The sequence below is a fragment of the Cyclopterus lumpus genome, chromosome 18, assembly GCF_009769545.1.
Source record: "Cyclopterus lumpus isolate fCycLum1 chromosome 18, fCycLum1.pri, whole genome shotgun sequence".
Classification (NCBI taxonomy): Eukaryota; Metazoa; Chordata; class Actinopteri; order Perciformes; family Cyclopteridae; genus Cyclopterus; species Cyclopterus lumpus.
The window spans coordinates 12,110,976-12,132,063 of record NC_046983.1 but is presented as its reverse complement, the minus strand read 5'-3'; the positions used below and the strand labels follow the sequence as shown (position 1 = coordinate 12,132,063).

The following is a 21,088-nucleotide window of genomic DNA, read 5'->3' as shown; positions in this document are numbered from 1 at the left end:
ATGTAACATGTATTCATCTACATTGTTGTGATTTGAAGAGCCCCCTCCACTGCAACAACAAACGCACCAGAAACATGCTGACTTTAATTTGACACAGCTGCAGCTGATTGGCTTTCTGACTCCCTCCATCCTTTTATGCAAATCTTTTTTTGAAGTTTAACTAAAATAGTTATAGAAATGTGTTTTGGAATGTATAAACAAATCTGTATGTTATTTTTATTAAAGATTACTTTTTAGTATTAATTGTGATGCATTTGGTTTTTATAAAAATGTCAATATTTTACCTAAGATATGTGTATGTAATAGCTTCTGACTCATGTGGTTGAGTCATATTAATATATTGAACATCTCCTATACTCCCAGCCATCATGGGCAAATTGACGTGTGCAAAAGTTTGTATTAGTCTTTTCACAAACTTTCATAGCAACAGAAGTCAGGTCCACAGTTCTCAAATGATTTACTGAGAGTATCTTTTCTTATCGAATTATCCAAAATTCCTTCTAAATATCAGTAACACCATTAAAATATTTTGAAGAAAGTGCCATGAAAGGAACATGCAACCCACGGCAAGAACTTAATAGAGCTTGCCGCTTTAGTAGATTTAATCTTGACACAGGGCTCACTCCTCTTGTTTAATCACTTTCAAAGTATTACTATCTTTTCAATTTTTTAAAATCTTTTCCCTAAAGCATCTTTTGTTCACCTGAGAAACTGACCGTAGCAGATGGTTTTTACATGGAGATTATAAGGAAATGGGAGTTCTAGGTTTCAGACAAGGCACATCTGGATTTAATGACTTTTAGCTAAATGGTTTACATATTTGACTAATTATATATATCATATACTTGTATTCTGTAGCAGTTGAGACACTGTTGGACGTCATGTCACAAAGTGTCTGTGTGTGTTTGTGTGAGCTCTGTCGCTTCTTCCCTCCACATATTGCCGTTAGGCGATACTACACTATATACTGTTTAACGTTCTCTCTCTTTTCGCCCCGTTAGGATGATGAGGTACACTGTAGTCCGAGGCGGCCTCGGCCTGTTGACTGTGAGGAGGGCGGTTCTTTCCCCCCGCTTCAGCCACTCTTCCCCGCGGAGCGAGTATCGACCAATCAAGAAAGTCATGGTGGCCAATAGAGGTGAGACCAGTTCAGATGGCACCATTAAACTCGATGCAGTTTAATTTATAATGTTAGAAAGAAGTTACGACTTTTACAATCTTCTCCAGGCAAAAGAACAGACTCTCAGACTCTTTTAATATTTAATGGCCAACATTTTACTTGGCACATGCTCATATTTCAGCACACATTGTATGTGGGTGGCTGAGCAAATTAGCTTTGTTTGCTTTAATCCTAAAGCACTCATTTATTTTTTTAGAATATTGGAAACAGAGCGGCGCCCACAGTGTAAGGGTGCATGTATTAATATTTATTATTGTCATGCGTACATAATGTCACAGCTGTTTTCTATTTAATTAAATATAATGGTTTACGAAAGCGAAAAAATCTAAAAAAAATCTGAGTGACCTGTTATACCATTTTTTCCCTTCTCTTTTCCCCACAAAGCAAATTGAACTCGCCAAATTATATTTGTTTGTTCCTTTCTAAGCTGATAGAAATGACCATCAATGGATTCTGGCATTGAGGTCTGAATGGAAATATAATTATAGAGAAGAGCTTTCTAAACACAAAGCAGTCGCCAGCCGGGTTGTTTCAAGCAGGCGTCGGCGTGACTGACGGTCGTTGGTAATACTTGTAATCACCGGACCACTGCCTATTAATGCTAATGCTGTCAAGAGAGGCTGTCACTGTGCAATTAAAGTCAACTCTGTCAGGTGGCGTGCAGGATTAGAGTTACAAATCAATGCATTTTATTCTAATTGCCTTTTAGACCCACCCATTACGTTCATACCTATAGACACATTTAAAGTGCTTGATTTGGTTCAGCGCTTCATTATTTCAGATTGATTGGCGCGTGGGCTTCCGATATGACGCTAATTCCCAACACGTGTGGCACTTCGTCGGCCTCCTGCTGCACACGGGTCTGCTTTTTGAGTATGCATACATTCATGTCCACCCTCCCAGAAAGACTCTCTATACAGTAACCGCTTTAATCCATCAATGTGATTCAAATAGATTGTGGTCTCTGCCACACACACACACACACACACACACACTCTTGAGATGTCAATCTCCTTCCTTCACATCGGCGTGACGCGATATCAACACCACGTTAGATCACATTCATCACCCTGCGGTGCACTGGACCGGGCTTTGCTTTCGGGCACGTGCGTGTGCATGTGTGCGAGAGACTGGACCATCACATCATATCAGCCCAGATCCTACTCCACCAAGCACGTCTCCTCTCTTGCCATTGCTTCTCTGCTCTCATCCCTAATATTCTCCTTTCTGCGCTCCTCGTCCCCTCTTACCTCCTCTCTCCTCCTCTCCTCTCCTTCCTCCCTTTGCACACCCTGTCTTTTTCCGCACTTGTCAGATGTGAGATCCTCTGAGCCCCTTGTTGTCTTTCTATTTGAGCTAGCTCCTTTATGCATATACTTTAAGTCCATTGCATTTCATCTGCGTGTCGTGTCCTCTCCTCTCTGTCCTCTCTCATGTTTCCATCCTTTTTATGTCCCCTACGGTTGTCCTTCTCCAGAATTCCCTTTTTTCTCAACTCTGTTCTCAACGCTCCTCAAATGTTTGAATGCTGTCCTCCCTTTTCAACACATCTTACTAGTTTTCAGTGCCAAAACTTTTTTTCTCCCCCGAAATGTGTATTTAATAAAAAACAGTGTTTGGCTCCAGTGACAGCGACATGAAAGGCAGCCAGTGTGTTTCGGTTGTCCGGAGCAGAGATTTTACACTGTGTGTTCTCAAACTTGAGAAGAAACGGTAGACTTCGTGCAGTTGATATTTTACACTGTATGATGAAGCGCTAGAAAAGAAAAGTTAATTGTATTCTCTCAGTGGAAGCGCGTGTCGTGAAATAGGGCCAATGCCACAGGATGTTGATAAAATCATGTAAAGTGTGTGTGTGTGTGCTTCTAAAAAATAGATGAAAGACAAAGAAGTGCAACCTCCCACTGCACACAATCCTCTAAATTGTGGAACAAAAGTAAAGGCGCATTTAAACAATAAAGAGAATAAAAGTGAAAGAGAGGAAGGGAAAGAAAGAAAGAAAACCGGTTGGCAAAGTAAATGGGCAAAACAAGCGCATCCTGCACCGTCCACTCACCACACTTCTTGTCCTCCCCTCTTCTTCCAGGTGAAATCGCCATCCGCGTGTTCAGAGCCTGCACTGAACTGGGGATTCGAACCGTGGCCGTCTACTCCGAACAAGACACGGGACAAATGCACAGGTGCTTCCGCTCTGCCCCACTGGAGCCAAATGGGTCCACACAGGTTTAAGCAAAGGAAGCGTAACCGACAGATGTCTCGGTAAACCGCGCGGCTGCCACTGCTGGGTATCGACCAGTTGATTGGAGCCGACCGCAATTAAAGGAAGCTGGGGGGAGCATTTCTCTCCTCTTCAGCGCCCCCGGGCCAGCTCCCTGTATCGCGCTCGCTATTAAAACGGGGGACACCAGTATAATTGTATTGACATTCCGAACATTCAGGTAATCGTGCTGCTTAGTTTACACAAACAACGTCCTAATCTGCCTCGCTGTCAGCTTCCTCCGCTCCACCCCGAGTTTCTAATGCCTCCGTCTTTTAAAGATGCCTTTCACTGACTAATAAAGCTTGTTATAGGCTCGCGCCACCTGGTTCTGCCTGTTCTCCCGTCCCCGTATACAACATAAGCCTAAAGAAGGCTGATTGGAGGACTCATTTGAGTAATTAAAACAGGCTTCATTTGACTAAGTACCGGTGCCCACACTACTGAGCTTGGATATGCCGCTACGAGGACATAATGGTCGTGTGCTCGAGAGCTGGTGCACATCTGTGTGTTTTGTTTGCGTTAGCTTTGATATTAAATCCTTTGCCCTTGTCTTCACAGGCAGAAGGCAGACGAGGCTTACCTGATTGGAAAAGGTCTGCCACCTGTTGCGGCATACCTGGACATTCCCAACATCATCCAAGTAGCCAAGGTAACAGATGGTAAAAGATGATATCATTCATTGTTTTTGCTTTAAACCGATTATTTTATTTTATTTTTTTTAAACGTTTACGTTTCAGCTTTAGCTTCCTCGTCATGGTTAATACTGTGAGAGTATTAATGCTTAATGACCTCTGTGGCCCTGGAGGAGCGTTCCAAAGTCTGAGAAAATATCCCCAGCGACTACATCAGGGTTTTCTCGGTTCGGGCTTTGAAGATTGCAAATTGTTATCGGACATCCAAGCATTGAGAACTGGGGGTGTGCACTTTGACACATGGGCATGGAGGGTCTTACAAAAAAAGACCTCACTGAATTTCATCACGGTACGCATCGGATCCAGCAAGTCTGGAACTCCACACTAAGGACTAAAAATATCTATATTTGTTTAATGCCTTTGCCTTTTAACACTCTCATGTCTTAGAATGGAAACACGGGTTACAAGTATTCAAGGTATTTATAATGCAGTTTCATACAATGAAAAGCTTGTGCCTTGGCTGATCCCAGGACAACACATATACACAGCACACTCACAGTCATCGGCTCCGTCTCCTTCAGATTTCTCTGTGTCTCTCCATGTTCAAAAACATAACCAAGATATGATATATAATATGTGTTGATTTAGCATTGAAGATAAAGTTCAACACTTTGCTTATTTGCTTTCTTTCTGGTAAGTAAATGAGAAGGAGAAGTCAATCTTTTGTCTGTGCGTTAATTGCAGAGCCGGAGCCGGTAGGCAATTAACGCAACGTAGCATAACAATAATAATAATAATAACACAATATAATAATGAGCTTTATTTACCAGCACGTTTAGTGCTCCATATGGTTGAACCAGGATATGGACTGGAATCAGGGGGTAACAGCTTGCCTGACCCTGTGAAAAACTGCACCTAACAATAACTGTAAGGCTCCATTATCACCATGTGGTAGCTTAATAATACAACTGATACAGGAAGCTGAAGTAAAAAAGGCAGTTAGTAGTTTTGGGGAGAGCGACATGCAACGGTGATCCCCTGATGTGTTGGGCGAGATGTTTTTGACTCAACCTAAGTTTTCCAGTAGGTAAAAATACTCTGCTGGTTCACCTTACTTTTGATCTTTAGGAAGACCCAGCTACCTTCCTGAAGTTGGAAGCTGTCACTGATGGAGCAAAACTTGATGTATTTCACCGGCATAGAAGCAGACAGGCAGATCCCTTTTATTCCTTTCTGTTCACCCGAGGTTTATATTTAGCTTGTCTGAAAGGAAGGAAAAGAAAACCACTTCTCTCCCTCAAACACTGTTCAATCTCTTCCTTGTTTCCTTCTCTTTGCCCATCGTTCCTTGGCCGCCCGCTCTTTTCCCCCTTCCTCCTGTTTATCATTGCAAACTCCCTTATCCGTTTCTTTCCTTTCCCCCCCCATCACTCCCTATCTCTTTCCTTTTCTCCCCGCTTCCCATCTTCACGGCATTAAATCAGATGTGGTCCCTCGTTACCTCCAATCCTCTCCGTCCCGTCTTCCCTCCGTCCTCCAGGACGAGCTGCCAGTTGTTCGTTATCATTTCTAAGATCAGTTTGTCATAGTTTATAATTTTCTGCGTGGGCATGTGGTCACCGAGCCAAGTCGGGAGCCATCCGCCATCCAACTCATTTCTCAAAGATCCTTCTGCCTATCTGGGAGCCCAGCCACCCTGTGTGTGTGTGTGTGTGTGTGTGTGTGTGTTTCGTCTCCTGCTCTCACTCTTTCACATTCGGTGTACGTCTTCTTCACCTTGTAACTGTGTGGCCACAATAACCATCCATGCCTGTCCCGGTACCTTCTGTGTGTGACCTTGACAGTGCGAGTGTATAATCTGGCTTTACCTACTGTCCGTGTCTCTTTGCATTCTCGTCAGTGTGTGCGACTCGGTCTACTTGCCTGTGTGCATGCACTTGCTGCATTTTTTGTGTGTGTGTGTGTGTGTGTGTGGCTCTATGCCTCCTCTGGCCTGCCAGTAACGGCTCCCTTAACAACGGGACAGCCCATAATTATAGTCTGCCTCGTATCCAAGAGCAGATGGCACATACTGATCTAGAGATGGCTCTATCTGTCAAGCTCTGTGGCTACTGTATCTGTCTGCTACCGTGTGTGTGTGTGTGTGTGTGTGTCACTACATTCCCCCTGACCCTCAGATTATGTGTGCCTGTCTACTCGCTCAACTTCCTGCTGGTGTCCATTGAGTAGACGATGATTAAGGCGATTGCAACCAAGATGGAAAGAGAATAAAGTGTGTTGTTAGCTCACAGTCCCTTTTTTGCTGTAAGTGACGCATACGTTTGTTTCCCTGGCCGGCAGACGGCGTGTGGTTAAAGCATTCAGGTTAGTGCACGTGTGATGGCTCTTCCCTCTCCTCACCGGTAGTCCGCCAAGTGTTAACTGGGGCCTCGTGGTGGCTCTGTATTTAACAGAACTTTAACAGAGCTTGTCTGGGCAACATTTCCTTCCTATGGGTTCCGCTGGCAAAACCCGAGAATAATAATAAGTAGTTGGTTGAACATTGGATTCTGTTCTTTCTCGGTTTAATTATCTTTGTAAGCAGTGATGTAATGTAATGAATGGGAGTGACCTTTTCTGCATGCATGCCTCTCTCCCGTCCCAGGACAACAATGTGGACGCCATCCACCCGGGCTACGGTTTCCTCTCCGAGCGCTCAGACTTTGCCCAGGCCTGCGTGGACGCCGGCGTGATGTTTATTGGACCGTCCCCGGAAACGGTCCGCAAGATGGGAGACAAGGTGGAGGCTCGTTCCCTGGCCATCAGTGCAGGTACGGAAAGACTCTGGAGAAGTGGAACACCTGCTATACAGCGCGGGTCGTATTTTGGTAACATCACATAATTGTAGCACCGAGACCAAAGACGAGATGATTGCCGGAGTCTGATGCCTGAAGGCTTTTACACTCCAAACGTTAATTATGTCTGTGGGGGGATGTTCATTTTTAGACCATATTTTTCAGCCTTTAACTTGTTCCATCTGCCACCGCAAGAAACGGTGAAAAATTAAGGTCTATTCATATGCAGTGTTCCGCGCCCTCCTCCTATTTGGAGCTATAAAGCCGTCTCCTGCTGCTGTAAAACACAATTTGACCTTATCAGACTCAAATGCGGTGTGAAAGTGGTGGCTGGTGTTCTTGCATGATATATGACGTTTAAATCCCACTAAATGAATGCGCTAAGCATTTATTGCTGTACGGCACATCATTCAGAGTCTTTTGCGGCGAAAAGGTTTCTCACTTGTGTTTCCTTTCCCCCTGCCCTCGTCTGCTCAGGTGTACCTGTGGTCCCGGGAACAGACTCCCCCATCTCCTGCCTGCAGGATGCGCAGGTGTTCGCCGAAACGTACGGCCTCCCCATCATCTTCAAAGCGGCGTACGGAGGAGGCGGTCGCGGCATGAGGGTCGTCCGAGAGTACGAGGTGAGCCGGCGCCCGCTGCTGCACATGATCACGTTGCAGTTTAACAGCTTGCTCGAACGACCCGAATCTGGTCCTGACGCGCGCCCAGCAAAGAGAAAACAAACTCAATTTGACCTCCGGCCGGCCCGGACTAATATTCATTAGTTTTCAGTTTATTTTTTGAATGAAGGTGAAATATCAACCTGGTCGTTTATCTATCGGGCTGCCAATCACCCTGTGTGTTTGGGTGTGTGTACTCTGGTGTCGCTGGGTGACAGAAGCAATTTCAGAGTGATTTCTGCGTGATGGAGGCCCATTCTCAGAGGACGTTAAAGTAATGTATTTTCGATATTGTAGCTGTCCGGGGGCACACTTTTTCAAATGCGAGTGATCATGAAAATGTGCGGCAAGTATCCAACATGTACAATCCTTATATGCTAAAATACACTGACATTCAAAATGCATCGCACGACATGAATGAAATACAATCAGGAGAGGGAAAGTAGTAGGCAGGAAAGTCTCCATCACCGTCCTCCTCATGTCCCGCCTCTTGGCCATATAACAGCGCCGTCACCCAGACAGCAATGACGGGCTGTCATGGTGATGACTGCGCAGCACTGTGATGATGTAGGCCGAAACCGGGCATTTTGGGTAATGTTAGTCTAGAATCGATCTAGTATTCATTTGCTTTTGCTGTTAAAGCATGCTATATAACATTTTATTAATTCTATTGGGTCGACATGACTCTTTTAATACCGGCTTCAATTTTAAGTTATTTTTCTCTGGCTTGTTATAGTTTGCGTATAGAGTTCTTGGGTACAAGATGTCTGTTTTCTAAAAAAAAGCCTCATGGAAATACCAATTTTATGGCTGACTCACACACTGTCAAAGTCTGTGCGCTCTGTCACCTCCAGATTGCAGGTTTGCGCTACATATTTTCCAGCGTCTACTTCAAATGGGATCAACAAGGGGGAGGAAGGCACACTTGGTATCCTTTTTAAATTAAAGATAATGTTTAAGAGGCTACCTCACACATTATGTACCACCATTTTGTGTGGTGATGGCCTGCACATAATGCTTCTTGTTTCATCTACGTTGAGTGGATGTGTGTGTGTGTGGTCTCTTAGTCTTTTTAGTCCCTGTGTCGGCCTCTCGAGCTTGACCATGTCAAACTTTTTTTTTCCCATCAAGCAGCTGTTTTTTTGTCCAGTCGGATAGAAGAGGGCACAGATCAGTGGTGAATCCGAGCTGCACAGAGCGTTGCCACCTCCTCGTCCTTCATGGCCTCTTCCTAAAGAAACTAATATTATCTAAGTCATGCTGAATAAGGTCATGCAAATCATCACAAATTTCTTTTTTCCCCTCCAGAAATGACCACATTTCAAGTAGACGCAAGCGGCCGCGTATGCTCCCTCCTCACTGGAACAATTGATTTAAAAAAAGCTAATGCTCTGTGGACGCTCTATTGACACTCAGCCTTTACTCTCTGATCTACGCAAGCAATAGCTATGTTGCACTGAAGTCCATTGAGCCTCTAATGGCAGCAAACCATTGGAGAGCGTGACCTTTTTCTGAGTTGGTCTAATTAATTAGTTGTTGACATTTCTAGTTATTCAGTTGAGTCGCGGGGGCCGCGGCAGGCTCCTGCTAATATGATGTGAGGAAATTGTAAAGAGGCTTCTCTGTACTGCTGGGACCCCACGCAACAATGCGTAGGTTGCCTTTGTATTCCATTAAGGCCGGCTCGCGGGTCATTTGTATGCTGAATTAACCGAGCGAGGCTAACTCTCCTCTACATATTGTAGGTTCAGAGGTGTATGTGAAAGGGCCCGATTTTTGTTTAGGGTTTTGACGTGACGTGCCTTCCCAAAGAGGAAGAGAACAAGAGGACGGCACGTATCGCTGCTCCGGTGGCTGAAGCCGACAGACGGACTGAACGGATGTGGAAGGAGTGCAAATGGATTTTAGTCTTTCGAAAGTCATTTACAAAAATAGAGGTGCATCGGTGCTTTGACAAGCCGGGTGTGTGACTTCCTTCAACACGTTTAATTGTTGTGCAAATTGTTAGTATTATTTTTATGTGGCTTTTCATGGTTTTACAAGTGGCCATTTCATTATGTGGTCTATTTATTTGAACACTTTTGTCAAGTTATGTAACTAATGTCATTTGTGTTGCTTTGGCAAACTCATGAATCCAGACAATGGGAGAAAGGAACAGATGATCAGAAACAGAGATTACATATACATAGAGTCCTGTTCGAGTGCTCTCCCTGTGTTTATTGTCCTAGAATTATGATACAGAGTCATGTTTACTTATTGTAAGCCAATGAATACATCCCTGTGGGAGGAATGCACGGTATGCTGGCTGCATGATCAGAATTTTACTTTGGCAGCATGAAGCCAATCTGCTCACCCTGATCTCATTTTTTTCTTCTTGTCGAGTTTTGTGAGAAGCTTGTTTTGCCTCCAGGAGGCTCTGAGACGACCGATGAAGATGGGCTCGTGTGTCCTCTCTCGGAGGCATCATGGTGACTCAGTCTTTCCCCAATAGAGGCAGCTGAATAGGCTTGCCGGGCGTCCCAGACTGACAAAGACAGATTGTGTCATGACCCCCAGCATGCTCGCTCCTGACCTCCCAAAACCTGGTCCCAGAGATGTCAGAATCTTGCTCCCTTTTAGGGGGCATAAACATTTGTGTCAAAAGAAAGGGAAAACAAAAAATCTGCACAACGTCACATGTGAATGGAAATATAAGTTCCACTAAATGAAACTAACTGACCTGATGCAGAGATTTTAAAGGATCTTAATGTATAGTCTGTGTCGCACCAACACCCCCTTTTAAAACAATACCAATCCTTTGCTGTGACTGTCCTGCTTCTTGAATAGCAGCACTAACTCAGACATGTATGGATTTTTCTCGTCTGTTTGTCAGGAACTTGAGGAGAATTACCAGCGGGCCTACTCTGAAGCCCTGTCGGCTTTTGGGAACGGATCCCTGTTTGTCGAGAAGTTTATTGAAAAGCCAAGACACATTGAAGTACAGATCCTCGGTAAGTGCATTTACGACTTCCTTGCTCTTTGCTTTTGACTATGCGTCCGTTTCCTTTTGTTTACGTGAATTGATCTCGGTTCGTTAGGAAAGCAAGAAGCATACGAGTCCTTGAACTCTGTGGTATATTGCAAAGGGTGGAAGAGAGATGGCTGAACAATGAGTGGACACGCTTTATTGGCCAGCAGAGGATTCTCCCAGCCATTACTTCTCCTCAATACAGCCAACGTAACTCTCCTACCACTCAATATTCTCCCACTGAAATTCAACACTGACACTTTCAGGAAGTGTATCTGCACTTTGAACATTACAGTGCATGTTTTTTCTTCAGTTTACCGCTCTCTTTTTGCCCTGCTTCTCACTTACTCACTCAGTCAGTCTCCTATGCCTAGGCCTTTCTACGCCGTTAAACACAGTCCTACTGTGTGAGATGGGTCTAATAGGTCAAAAATGGCACTTTGTAGTTGCCACTTCCAATGTGAGGTTTGGCTGTTCTTCCCTTTTTAGACTCTCCTTTTAAACTAAATATATTTGGGGTTTGGACCTCTAGAGACATCACCTTCTAAACATTTTTCACTTTTGTATAAAATAAAAAATTTAATTCATAAAATAATTAACAGATTGTATGACAATAAAAATAAATTATTTAAATGATTGCAGCCCACCATACTATATTGTAGAGATCACCCTTGGCTGTGAGTCTTCTTCATAAGAACTTTTACAGTTTGCTGTGAAAATGCTGAGAACGTAATTTTTAATAAACACACTATTTTGTGGGGCTGTGCTTTTTTTCTTTTCATTATCACACATTTTCCTGGCCAGTCTTTTTGCTGGACTGCCTGCACATTAACGCACTTGGACACATCTGTGATAGTTGAAGTTAAAATGTGGCTTTTTAAAAACACAATGTACTGTACATGTGGTCCGGCTTGCAAGAATGCAACCAAGAAGAAGCCTCACGAAGCCTCCGTCGCTCACATGCTGTAGCAGTGCCCTTGAGATTCTAGCAGTGCCCTTGTGATGCTAGTAGTGCCCTTGAGATTCTAGCAGTGCCCGTGTGATGCTAGCAGTGCCCGTGTGATGCTAGCAGTGCCCTTGTGATTCTAGCAGTGCCCTTGAGATTCTAGCAGTGCCTGTATGATGCTAGCAGTGCCCGTGTGATGCTAGTAGTGCCCTTGAGATTCTAGCAGTGCCCTTGTGATGCTAGCAGTGCACTTGAGATGCTAGCAGTGCCCTTGTGATGCTAGCAGGGCCCTTGAGATGCTAGCTGTGTCCTTGAGATTCTAGCAATGCCCTTGTGCTGCTAGCAGTGCCCTTGAGATGCTAGCAGTGCCCTTGAGATTCTAGCAATGCCCTTGTAATGCTAGCAGTGCCCTTGTGATGCTAGCAGTGCCCTTGAGATTCTAGCAGTGCCCTTGTGATGATAGCAGTGCCCTTGAGATGCTACCGTCCGTCTTGTCACACTTGACATGCTCCGGACAGATTGAGTGTGAGACTGGGTGATGCAGGTTAAGTTGGCTTGACAAAGCGGCCATCGATTGGATGTTTATCGGAGTGAATTTAGCACCCGTGAATGTTTATTTCACTGCCCCTTGTCTTGAATTCAACACCCTCTGATTATTATCTAATGTTCTTTGTTATTGTCTCACCCACTTCTCTCTTTGTGTCTCACCCCCACAGGCGATAAATACGGTAACGTCATCCACCTCTACGAGAGAGACTGCTCCATTCAGCGGAGGCACCAGAAGGTGAAGACCCACGTTTAAAAAACCATCCCACCCAACCTAAACGTTAGAATTCATTTGAGATTATCTTCATGGCATTTTCTCCAGTATTGCGTAGATTACCATGAAGTGGATGATTAAACAAAGGTCATCGGGAGGAATCGCAGCCTCAAGCACTGCAGTCTACTGAATATACAAAAGGCCGAAGTGTTTTATCTTATTTAGGGAAACAAGCCAATTAAGCAACGCATTAATACATACGCTAGTCCTGATTATAGCAATGACTATTATGCCACTGGTGGCCCTGGCTATCATAGATTTCCTGAGCAGCAGGGAGGATTATGTACCAATAACAATTAGCTCCTCCTAATGCTGGGTGATTGGGAGTCTTAACAAAAGCTGCATCGGCTACATCATTCTCCAGCAAATCAACTTGGATCAACAAAAACGCTTTCTTTAATAGCATATAATATCAAATTGATTGTCATTCATTAGCGGGGGCTATTTTGCCTCGATTCTCTTTTTTTGGGCTGGTACTGAAAATAAATGAGGTATTCCAGCATCACCTGTCTGTCAAAATAACAACAAGTCTGAATACTAAATGAGACGGAGAATGGAAATTGTCAGTCAATATGACAATGCTTTCATCAGAGGAGGTTGATTAACATGTGTAATATTTCATTACTTATTGTCATTTCGAAGCAGTTTTAATCATGCGTTTTCATCACTTTCTTCCTTTTCCTTTTAATCAAATTATAGAAGATAATCATATTAGTGTCTCTGTTCATGCCAGAGCTGCTGCTCTTTGATTTCTGTGAGAGTTAATCTGCCTTTGCCCTTGATCTAAGATCTTTTTGAATCTGAGAAACAAGAATAGTCGCCTGTTGAAATAGATTAGGGATGGTAGAGCGCAGATATTTATAGCTTTTCTACATGTCTTGAAAGTAATATTCATACTTGGAGAGTTTTTTTTTCTTTTTAAGGGGGGCGGGGGGGTGTATGATTAGATAACATTTTCTTTTTATTAGTTTTTTTAAATCGGACACGGATCACATTGTTTTGAACTAGACTCAGTTATTTCTGTTGGATGGGTTAACTCGCTGGATACAGTAGAATGAAGCCGAGCTGCCTCCAAATGAAAGGCTGAATGTGACTTCCAAGGATTCACTCCATCTGTTTTTCTGAAGCTAAAGTGACACATACTGTATCACAACCGATGGCTACTTTAGGGGAAATGAAAACAAACTATGATATTTACTAATTTGTAGTAGGAAGCCAACTGTAAGTCTGTGGTACTTTCACTGTCTGGGTTACGGCTCAGTGGTAAACTGGGAGACATTATGAGCAGTTTGATATATATATATATTGATGTGCTAAATATGAAGTAACTTGATGAGCCAAAAAGAGATTTATCACCACTCTGCAGATCTACAGGGCAGTTTAGCTTCTTAAAACCATTGTTTTGGTTTTATGGCCTGCGACTTTATTCTCTTGGCTCACCCAAAACTCTCCGATAAACCCCGTGCACATCCTGCCTGGTACCAAATGGCAGACGGAGCAGGTGAACATCATGGATCGTGTTCTGCGATGGAAAGGCCAATGCACTCTGTGGCCATTTTCCAAATTGTGTCTGGATTGCAGTTACTAATGGCAGGGAGCCCTCAAAGAATAACATCCGTTAAAGGAAAGTGATACAGGGTGACACGGTGTCTGTGAGTGACTCGTAAATAGTCTTGAGTCGGGTCGGGTTCAGGTGGCTGATTAACGCATTTATTTTGTGGGTGGTTCGGATTGGCTCTTATAAAGCGGTCGGGTGGGTGCGGCTCTCTTCCAATGATCATTTGAGGTCCGATGCGTCAAAAGCAGCACTAACTCCCAATTAACTTTCTGTATACCACCAATTTCCATCAATAAATACATTTAAAAAAAAGCAGCACTAACGTCCAAGAGAATGAGTGCATTTCCACCCTAAACGAATAGAAACTGACAAAACTGTGTTTCCCAGATGCTCCTGCAATCGTCATAATGAGTTAATAAAGCTGTGTTGAAGTACGCGCATCTATCGTGTATTATTAATGAAATCCCGTCATTTCCAAGGTGGTGGAGATTGCTCCTGCGTTCCAGCTGGATCCTCATCTGAGAAACCGACTTCACACCGATGCCGTCAACCTCGCCAAACAGGTGTGTGTGGAAGCCAATGCCAGTCAGACACGCAGCTCTTGTGATTTCTGCTGCGTCTTTGCCCATTTCTCTTATTTCAGTGTTCAGGTTAACGAGCGCAACATGAGGGGAAATGGTCCCGAATGGTTTTATGACAGAATCCTCCTTAACCACGTTTTAATCATTAAGCATAGAAATGAATTGCTGTGTATTTAAATATTCATGCGGCTGCAGGCAGGATGTTAAGGCAGCTTTTTCACGAGGAAGCGGTATTTCCTCTTTAAGTTGTCACGGCAGGTTTCAGCACGTTGACTTTTGCAGAGTTTTGACCGCTTGTTAAAAGAAGTAGTCCGACTTGAGGAAAAATGTCTCCCTGCAAATGAGAACGCCTCGCTGCTCGAGCGCCGGGTTGTGTTTTAGGAAGCCTGCGCAAACTCCCCAATGCTATTAATGTTCTCCGTCTTTAATTGCAAAACAACTGGATTCTCCCCAGGAATTTTAATGCGCCGTCTACCTGCGATTCAAATGGAGGGGACATTAGTGCTGTGCAAAACTGTGAAAATGAAAATGCAATTTGAAAATGGGTGGAAATGGATGTCAACAGTGCAGGCAGTAAATGCAATTCTGGAAAAGAGTGTTTGCACAGTTTTTGAGTGCATCTGTCGAGACCAATTTTATGATTATTGTCACCAATTGTGCACGCCGCTGAGGTTAAATAATAATAATAAAAAAAAAAAGCAAAAACATTCCCTGCACCGTGATAGCTCCCCTTGTTTTTAGCCTTCTGTAAACGGTTATATCACAGTTGGTCTGGCTTTAGTATTGCCGAAAAGATGTCTCAACTACAGTATGACAGCGTCACTAAAAAGTCAAGCCTCATCTCTCAGAGGAGATTTCGGGTAATGGCCTTTTCAGGTAATGGCCCAGAGGGGAAGAGGAGGCCGGAGACGAGGATGGGGCTTTGCTAAAGAAATGACCTTGATGGTACTGATGGAGACGTGGTCACACGAGAGAGGGAGCGAGACGGACCACTTTGTGTGAGGCTCATGATGTCACCTCGCTTCAGGAGTTTGTTGCATTTTATTCACGTCGCTCCTGAAGCCAACAAGACTACAGCCTGCTTCGCGCACGCCCGTCTAGTATTCTTGAGAGGACTTTCGATTGACTCGCTACAAGGACGCATTTCAGCCCCATCGGCTTTTCTCTATATTGGAGGAGCTCAGCCCCGAACACAGAGACACGAGGAGTTGCTGCAGTGTGATAATAAATGACACCAAAACATTAAAAAGTACGGATGAAAGAGAGTCCCGGAGCTTATCAATACTCCATTCTTCAAAGCCGGTATCCATCTCTGCTCACGAGTATAGTAAGATAATAGTGTATAGAGACATTTATAAGGACAACTGAAGGAACTGCAGATTATCACCAGGGGTCTCACTTTCTCATAGTCTCATCCTCCATTTTTCTTGTTCTAGACTCCCTCCCTCCCTCACGTGCGTCCTATGCATTTCTCTGCTATGTGTTGTGATTGCATTTAACATTGTGCAAGTCCCCACAGTGAAGGCTTTAACTTCAGAGCAGAAGCCAGCTCTCAGGTACTGAGACCGGCTCCCTGAGCAACGCTGAGGCTGAACTTTGGTACTTAGCTCGGTATTATTAATGTGTGTGTGTGTGTGTGTGTGTGTGTGTGTTTGTGTGTGTGTGTGTGTGTTTATGCGCCTGAGAGACATCTATTTTTAATGTGTTCGGCGGTCCTTATCGAATAGGAAATAATAGAGACGCTTATTCACAGTGCACGAACTGACACATTGCCAGGTACATGTTGTTGTTGTTGTTGTTCTTCTTCTTCTCTCAAGTGGCCAGTTTCCCACAGTTTGCCATTCGTGTGAAGACATTTAGTTTCCTCGACTGTCTCTGTGCTGCACTCAAAAAGGTTGCCTCATGGACACCTTAACTGTGTGCAGTCCGAGTTGCAGTCTAATTAGAGCCTTTTTAATATTAATCAGCAGCTCATTGGAAGGTCATGGCAAAGAGTTATCGGACGTTAAACCGCCATTGGGTCCATTGCAGTCTCCGGCTTTTTTTTTGCCTGCGCCGACTCAAAAAGTCTCCCACTCTTGGAAAAACACATCTGGTGTACACACAGACGGATATTCTTTATAAGTAGAAAGACACACTGGGATGACACGCCGTCCCCACTCTGATCTCTCTCACACACACACACACACACACACACACACACACACACACACACACACACACACACACACACACACACACACACACACACACACACACACACACACACACACACACACACACACACACACACACACACACACACACACACATCTTTCTCCTACAACACCCCCACCACCCACCCGCACACACCTGCTATTTCTCGTCTCTCATGTGGTCTTAATGGCTCGGTGGCGCTGGCGCTCTGTCCCCCTTCATCTCGCCGTCTGCTCGTATCGCACATCTTCCATTATCGGCAGCCTCCATCTGAGAAGCGGCGGCGTCTTTGAACTCACTGCAGGCCGCAGCGGTTCCTGATGGTACGTCCTAGAGAACAAAGTTGCCTGGCAACACTGGCGGGTGCGGGAAGTTACTTTGGCTCCCGGTCGAACGGGTTTGAGCTCAGTGGGGGCGGTGAAGCCAGAGCTCATGGGGGAAAATCTGAGATATCGTCAAACTACCCACTTATGTGCCCGGACAGCTGATTTCTGCATACACAAATGGTTTTGTTTCTCCTCGCTCCAGCCCGCTGATTGTCTCGCTGCCGTGTCTCTGCTTTGTTGTCCTCGTGTCTTCAGGAGACAGAACTACGGCTGACATTTCATTTAACCGACGCATGCGATATTTCAGCCAGTCCTATTTTAATTCTATTAAAGATGCATCTCTTTATGGCAGTGTGAGGTTTTCATAATCAGTGATTGGACCGCTGATTGGGCGCCTCATTGCCTGTTCATTCATCCATGAGTTCTGCTTTCCTAATACCTCCGTTATCTGTGTTGCTCTGCAGCAGTTGCATCTGTCAGTGGTTTCAGAGGGTGTGAGAATAAGCTGCAGGTAGCGGAGGCCCCCCCTGTGCTTTGTGGTTGCATGGTGAGCATCAGTTTTGATGACGGGAAGTGAGGTTGAGTACCTACTTAAGGCATAAATCCCCCTTTCTCAACCATCAACAAGTTGTCTATGCTGCCTGTGAGGCGTGCAACATCTGTGCCCACATGGGCTGTGGTTTACCCTCCCAACGCATATGCTGCACGGTCCTATGATAGAATGTAACCACGCAGACATAAAATACCATGCCTCAGACATCATATTAGACACATCTCAGGGCTCCACAGTCAGGGAGATTGGCAAGCAACACTTGTTAACATATTAAAAGATGCACATCCAGGAAATGGGAGATTTTAATCCACCGTGACCTTTTTGTGGGTGTCGGCCAGCTTGTCCAGTTCCCGTGGTCTCCGGTCTGTAGTGGACATTATTCTTATTCATTTCCCTGTGAGAAATAAATGCAATGAGAAGGCTCTCTTAACGTATTTTATTGAACAGACACTTTTGAATAATTCAGCCGAATGGATGGAGCTCCTTCCCTACGGATGGTTGGGACGTCGAACAACATGTCAAAGGTTTTATTATCCCCCTTTGGTCATTATTATGACTATTTAAAATGTTCTCATTAATCATTAATCAATAAGGTTCAGGCATTAGCTGTTTTTGTGAGTTGTAAGCAACTTTATGTTGCAAGCTAGGGAATGTTAACGTGGCATTTGCTCAATGATATTATGATATTTCTTCAGTTGCATAGGGTTTTTTTTTCTTCTCCAAATTGCATTTAATTTTGTGTGCATAAAATCAAAAGTGCTACATCATGATGTAGCACTTTGGATTTCAGCGAGCGATCATTTGGTTAATTATTCACCCTTCTGTGGTAATTAGACAAACCGCATAATAGTAACAGATTATGCAAAACACCTTTTTGGGGGGTGCAGATCAAACGAATGGATCTAGGTATGTTTCTGTCAATATGGTAGTGTGATTATGTCTCTCACTTGTAGTTCTCGAGGTTTCCTTTTGTTGCGGACAATTTTATTTTTCATTTTTATACTTGATCCCAATGTCCAAACATAGTAATACAACCCTGCCTTTGGGCATATTTATATCCTGAACATGTTTATCTCTGTCTCTCCCCAACCACACTTTCTGCCCAACGTCCAAGCCTCGATATCGCGATTCGGCAAAAGTAGCTGCAGTGAAGGATCATAAGCAAAACAACGTCAGTTGAGCCGATGCCAAATCTGTTGTTCTTTCAACGGTTTGAACCTGCTTGAGGACGCACATTAAGTGTGCGTGAAGGTCAAAAGTATGTTGTTTTTTTGGCGCCAGATGTCATCAAAATGAGTTGGCACACCTTGGAAACGGTCGCTAGCCAAACAAAAGGCACACCTCATCAACTATTGGTGTGTTAGCATACGTGAGCTCACCGTAGCTGCGCGCGGGCATCGGTCTAGTTAGCTCACTGTTTGGCCAGCAGCTGTGTGCTTATAGGGGACTTTAATGTCAGCGAGGCCTCGTGGTCTGCAGTTTTTGTTTGGTGGCATATTGATCGGTTTAACCTTAAATCGGGGAGGAGGCGGACTTTGTCTGATACTTTGTGCTGCTGTTATTAGGAATTCAATTCTTGTACTCGAGTGGGCGAGGAGCGCCGACGGTGAAGACTTTGTTGCATTTGACATCGCATGTGACGCTGACTCACCTACTCACATTTGTTAGTGGGGTTTTTTTGTGCGGGGAGGAGGGAGTGATGAGCTTTTCTTTATTTATTGTGTTGTTGCAGGAATTTAGCAGAGAGCATTGAAGCCGGGCCAGAAAGCAATGCTTCTCACCCCCCTTTTCTTTTTTTCTCTTTTCTTTTTTTCGCGGTCAGAGGGCGTGAAATTCAAATTATTGCTGCTGTTTGTTTAAGTGTGAGATGGGGAGACGAGGACAGGGAGACAGAGATTTCAAATCTGTGTGCCTGGTGATTTGAAGGGGGAGTTTGTTTTAGGAGAACAGGGGAGAAATAATTTGTTGCACAGTTTCATTCATTTCCTCGTGTCAGTTTATTTTATATAGCCCAATATCACAAATTACAAATTTGTACACATACGACATCCCCTGTCCCAGGACTTCACATCGGATCCCCTGAGAGAGCTGCTCAAAAGCACCCTAATATGTCTGCCATTCATCAGCACTCAACAAAGCAGTCGTGTGCACATGTCTGCACATGCACGGCACTCATTGCTCAGCCCAGTCCTTCTTACTGGAGATGTAGATCTTCATAAATGTGCCACAAATATGAAGTTTGATAACCTAAATCTGCTGGATATTGTATTTATTTTTTGTCAACATCGGTCACTGATTTGGGTTGAGAAATCTTAGCGGAATCAAACCAAATGAATAAATGTCACATTTTTGAATGCAGTGCTTCCGTAAAGCGTCTGTGGACGGACGTACATCTACACTCTCCTGTACTCCTCGAAACGCTTGAGAAAAAAAAGTAAAGTAATGTCATTAAAGATTCCGGTGGCATTACTTTGGGGTCTGTTCAAACGGACTCGTGTGACAGCAAACGCTGCTTTTGAGGCGTATATCCGTCTTTATTACCGTTATTGTGTGTGTGTGTGTGTGTGTGTGTGTGTGTGTGTGTGTGTGTGTGTGTGTGTGTGTGTGTGTGTGTGTGTGTGTGTGTGTGTGTGTGTGTGTGTGTGTGTGTGTGTGTGTGTGTGTGTGTGTGTGTGTGTGTGTGTGTGTGTGTGTGTGTGTGTGTGTGTGTGTGTGTGTGTGTGTGTGTGTGTGTGTGTGTGTGTGTGTGTGTGTGTGTGTGTGTGTGTGTGTGTGTGTGTGTGTGTGTGTGTGTGTGTGTGTGAGTGAGAGAGAGAGTGAGAGAGTGAGAGCTGTCAATCCACCAAGGGTGATGAATGTGGAATTAGTTCTGCTGTCAATCAGCTTAGTGACGGTGAGTGCAGAGATGTCACGCCCGTGCTCAGACGAACACACACACACACACAATGCATTATATGAAGGGGTTGACACTTGGCCCCTGGAGGTGGTCAGTGTACTGTAAACTTTATTGCTACTTACAGACTCATAAACTGTATGTGTGTTCCCATTGTGGACTTCAGAACCAGCAGCACTTTTTGCCCTGAAAGCATATTTTAATATTCCATCAGGAAAACCAGCATTTGGAAATGGGCTAGACAAAAAATGTCCCAGTGAGCTCATGAATCAGTCAGTTTTCCTTTTCTCTAATTTACTTATTTATTTTCCGCCCCATGTTTTTCCACCCTTCACTATTTATCTTGACTTCTTTATCGTTGTCTCCATCTGTTCTCTTTGCTTCCCTATTCAGTGCTCTTTAGTATCTACATCTACAGTTGGCTCTTTTCCACTCTGTCTCCTCTGCTGCTCAACTTGATACGTTCTCATGCGTCATCTATTTCCCCAGAAATACTTTACTTTCAATTAATATTGGAGGGTCGACAATGTCAAAGGAGATAGATGGATCATTTAGAATCGATGACTCGGGACTGCGTGAAAAAATAAGAAATGTCCAATTCAGTTTTGCTTGTGACCCCTTAAAGCAACGCTGTGACATG

At 44.1% G+C, this 21,088-nt stretch overlaps 1 protein-coding gene across 1 annotated transcript in view; it reads left to right on the top strand.

Moving 5' to 3' along the window:
- The window catches only part of pcxb (pyruvate carboxylase b), a 243,787-nt gene that overhangs the window by 10,427 nt on the left and 212,272 nt on the right, over positions 1 to 21,088 (top strand). Inside the window, exons 2-9 of the mRNA XM_034557049.1 lie at positions 1,002 to 1,138; positions 3,267 to 3,360; positions 3,999 to 4,089; positions 6,717 to 6,882; positions 7,384 to 7,529; positions 10,441 to 10,558; positions 12,238 to 12,305; positions 14,379 to 14,462. Coding sequence (XP_034412940.1) covers positions 1,002 to 1,138; positions 3,267 to 3,360; positions 3,999 to 4,089; positions 6,717 to 6,882; positions 7,384 to 7,529; positions 10,441 to 10,558; positions 12,238 to 12,305; positions 14,379 to 14,462 — 904 coding nt within the window. The remainder of the gene's footprint in view (positions 1 to 1,001; positions 1,139 to 3,266; positions 3,361 to 3,998; positions 4,090 to 6,716; positions 6,883 to 7,383; positions 7,530 to 10,440; positions 10,559 to 12,237; positions 12,306 to 14,378; positions 14,463 to 21,088) is intronic.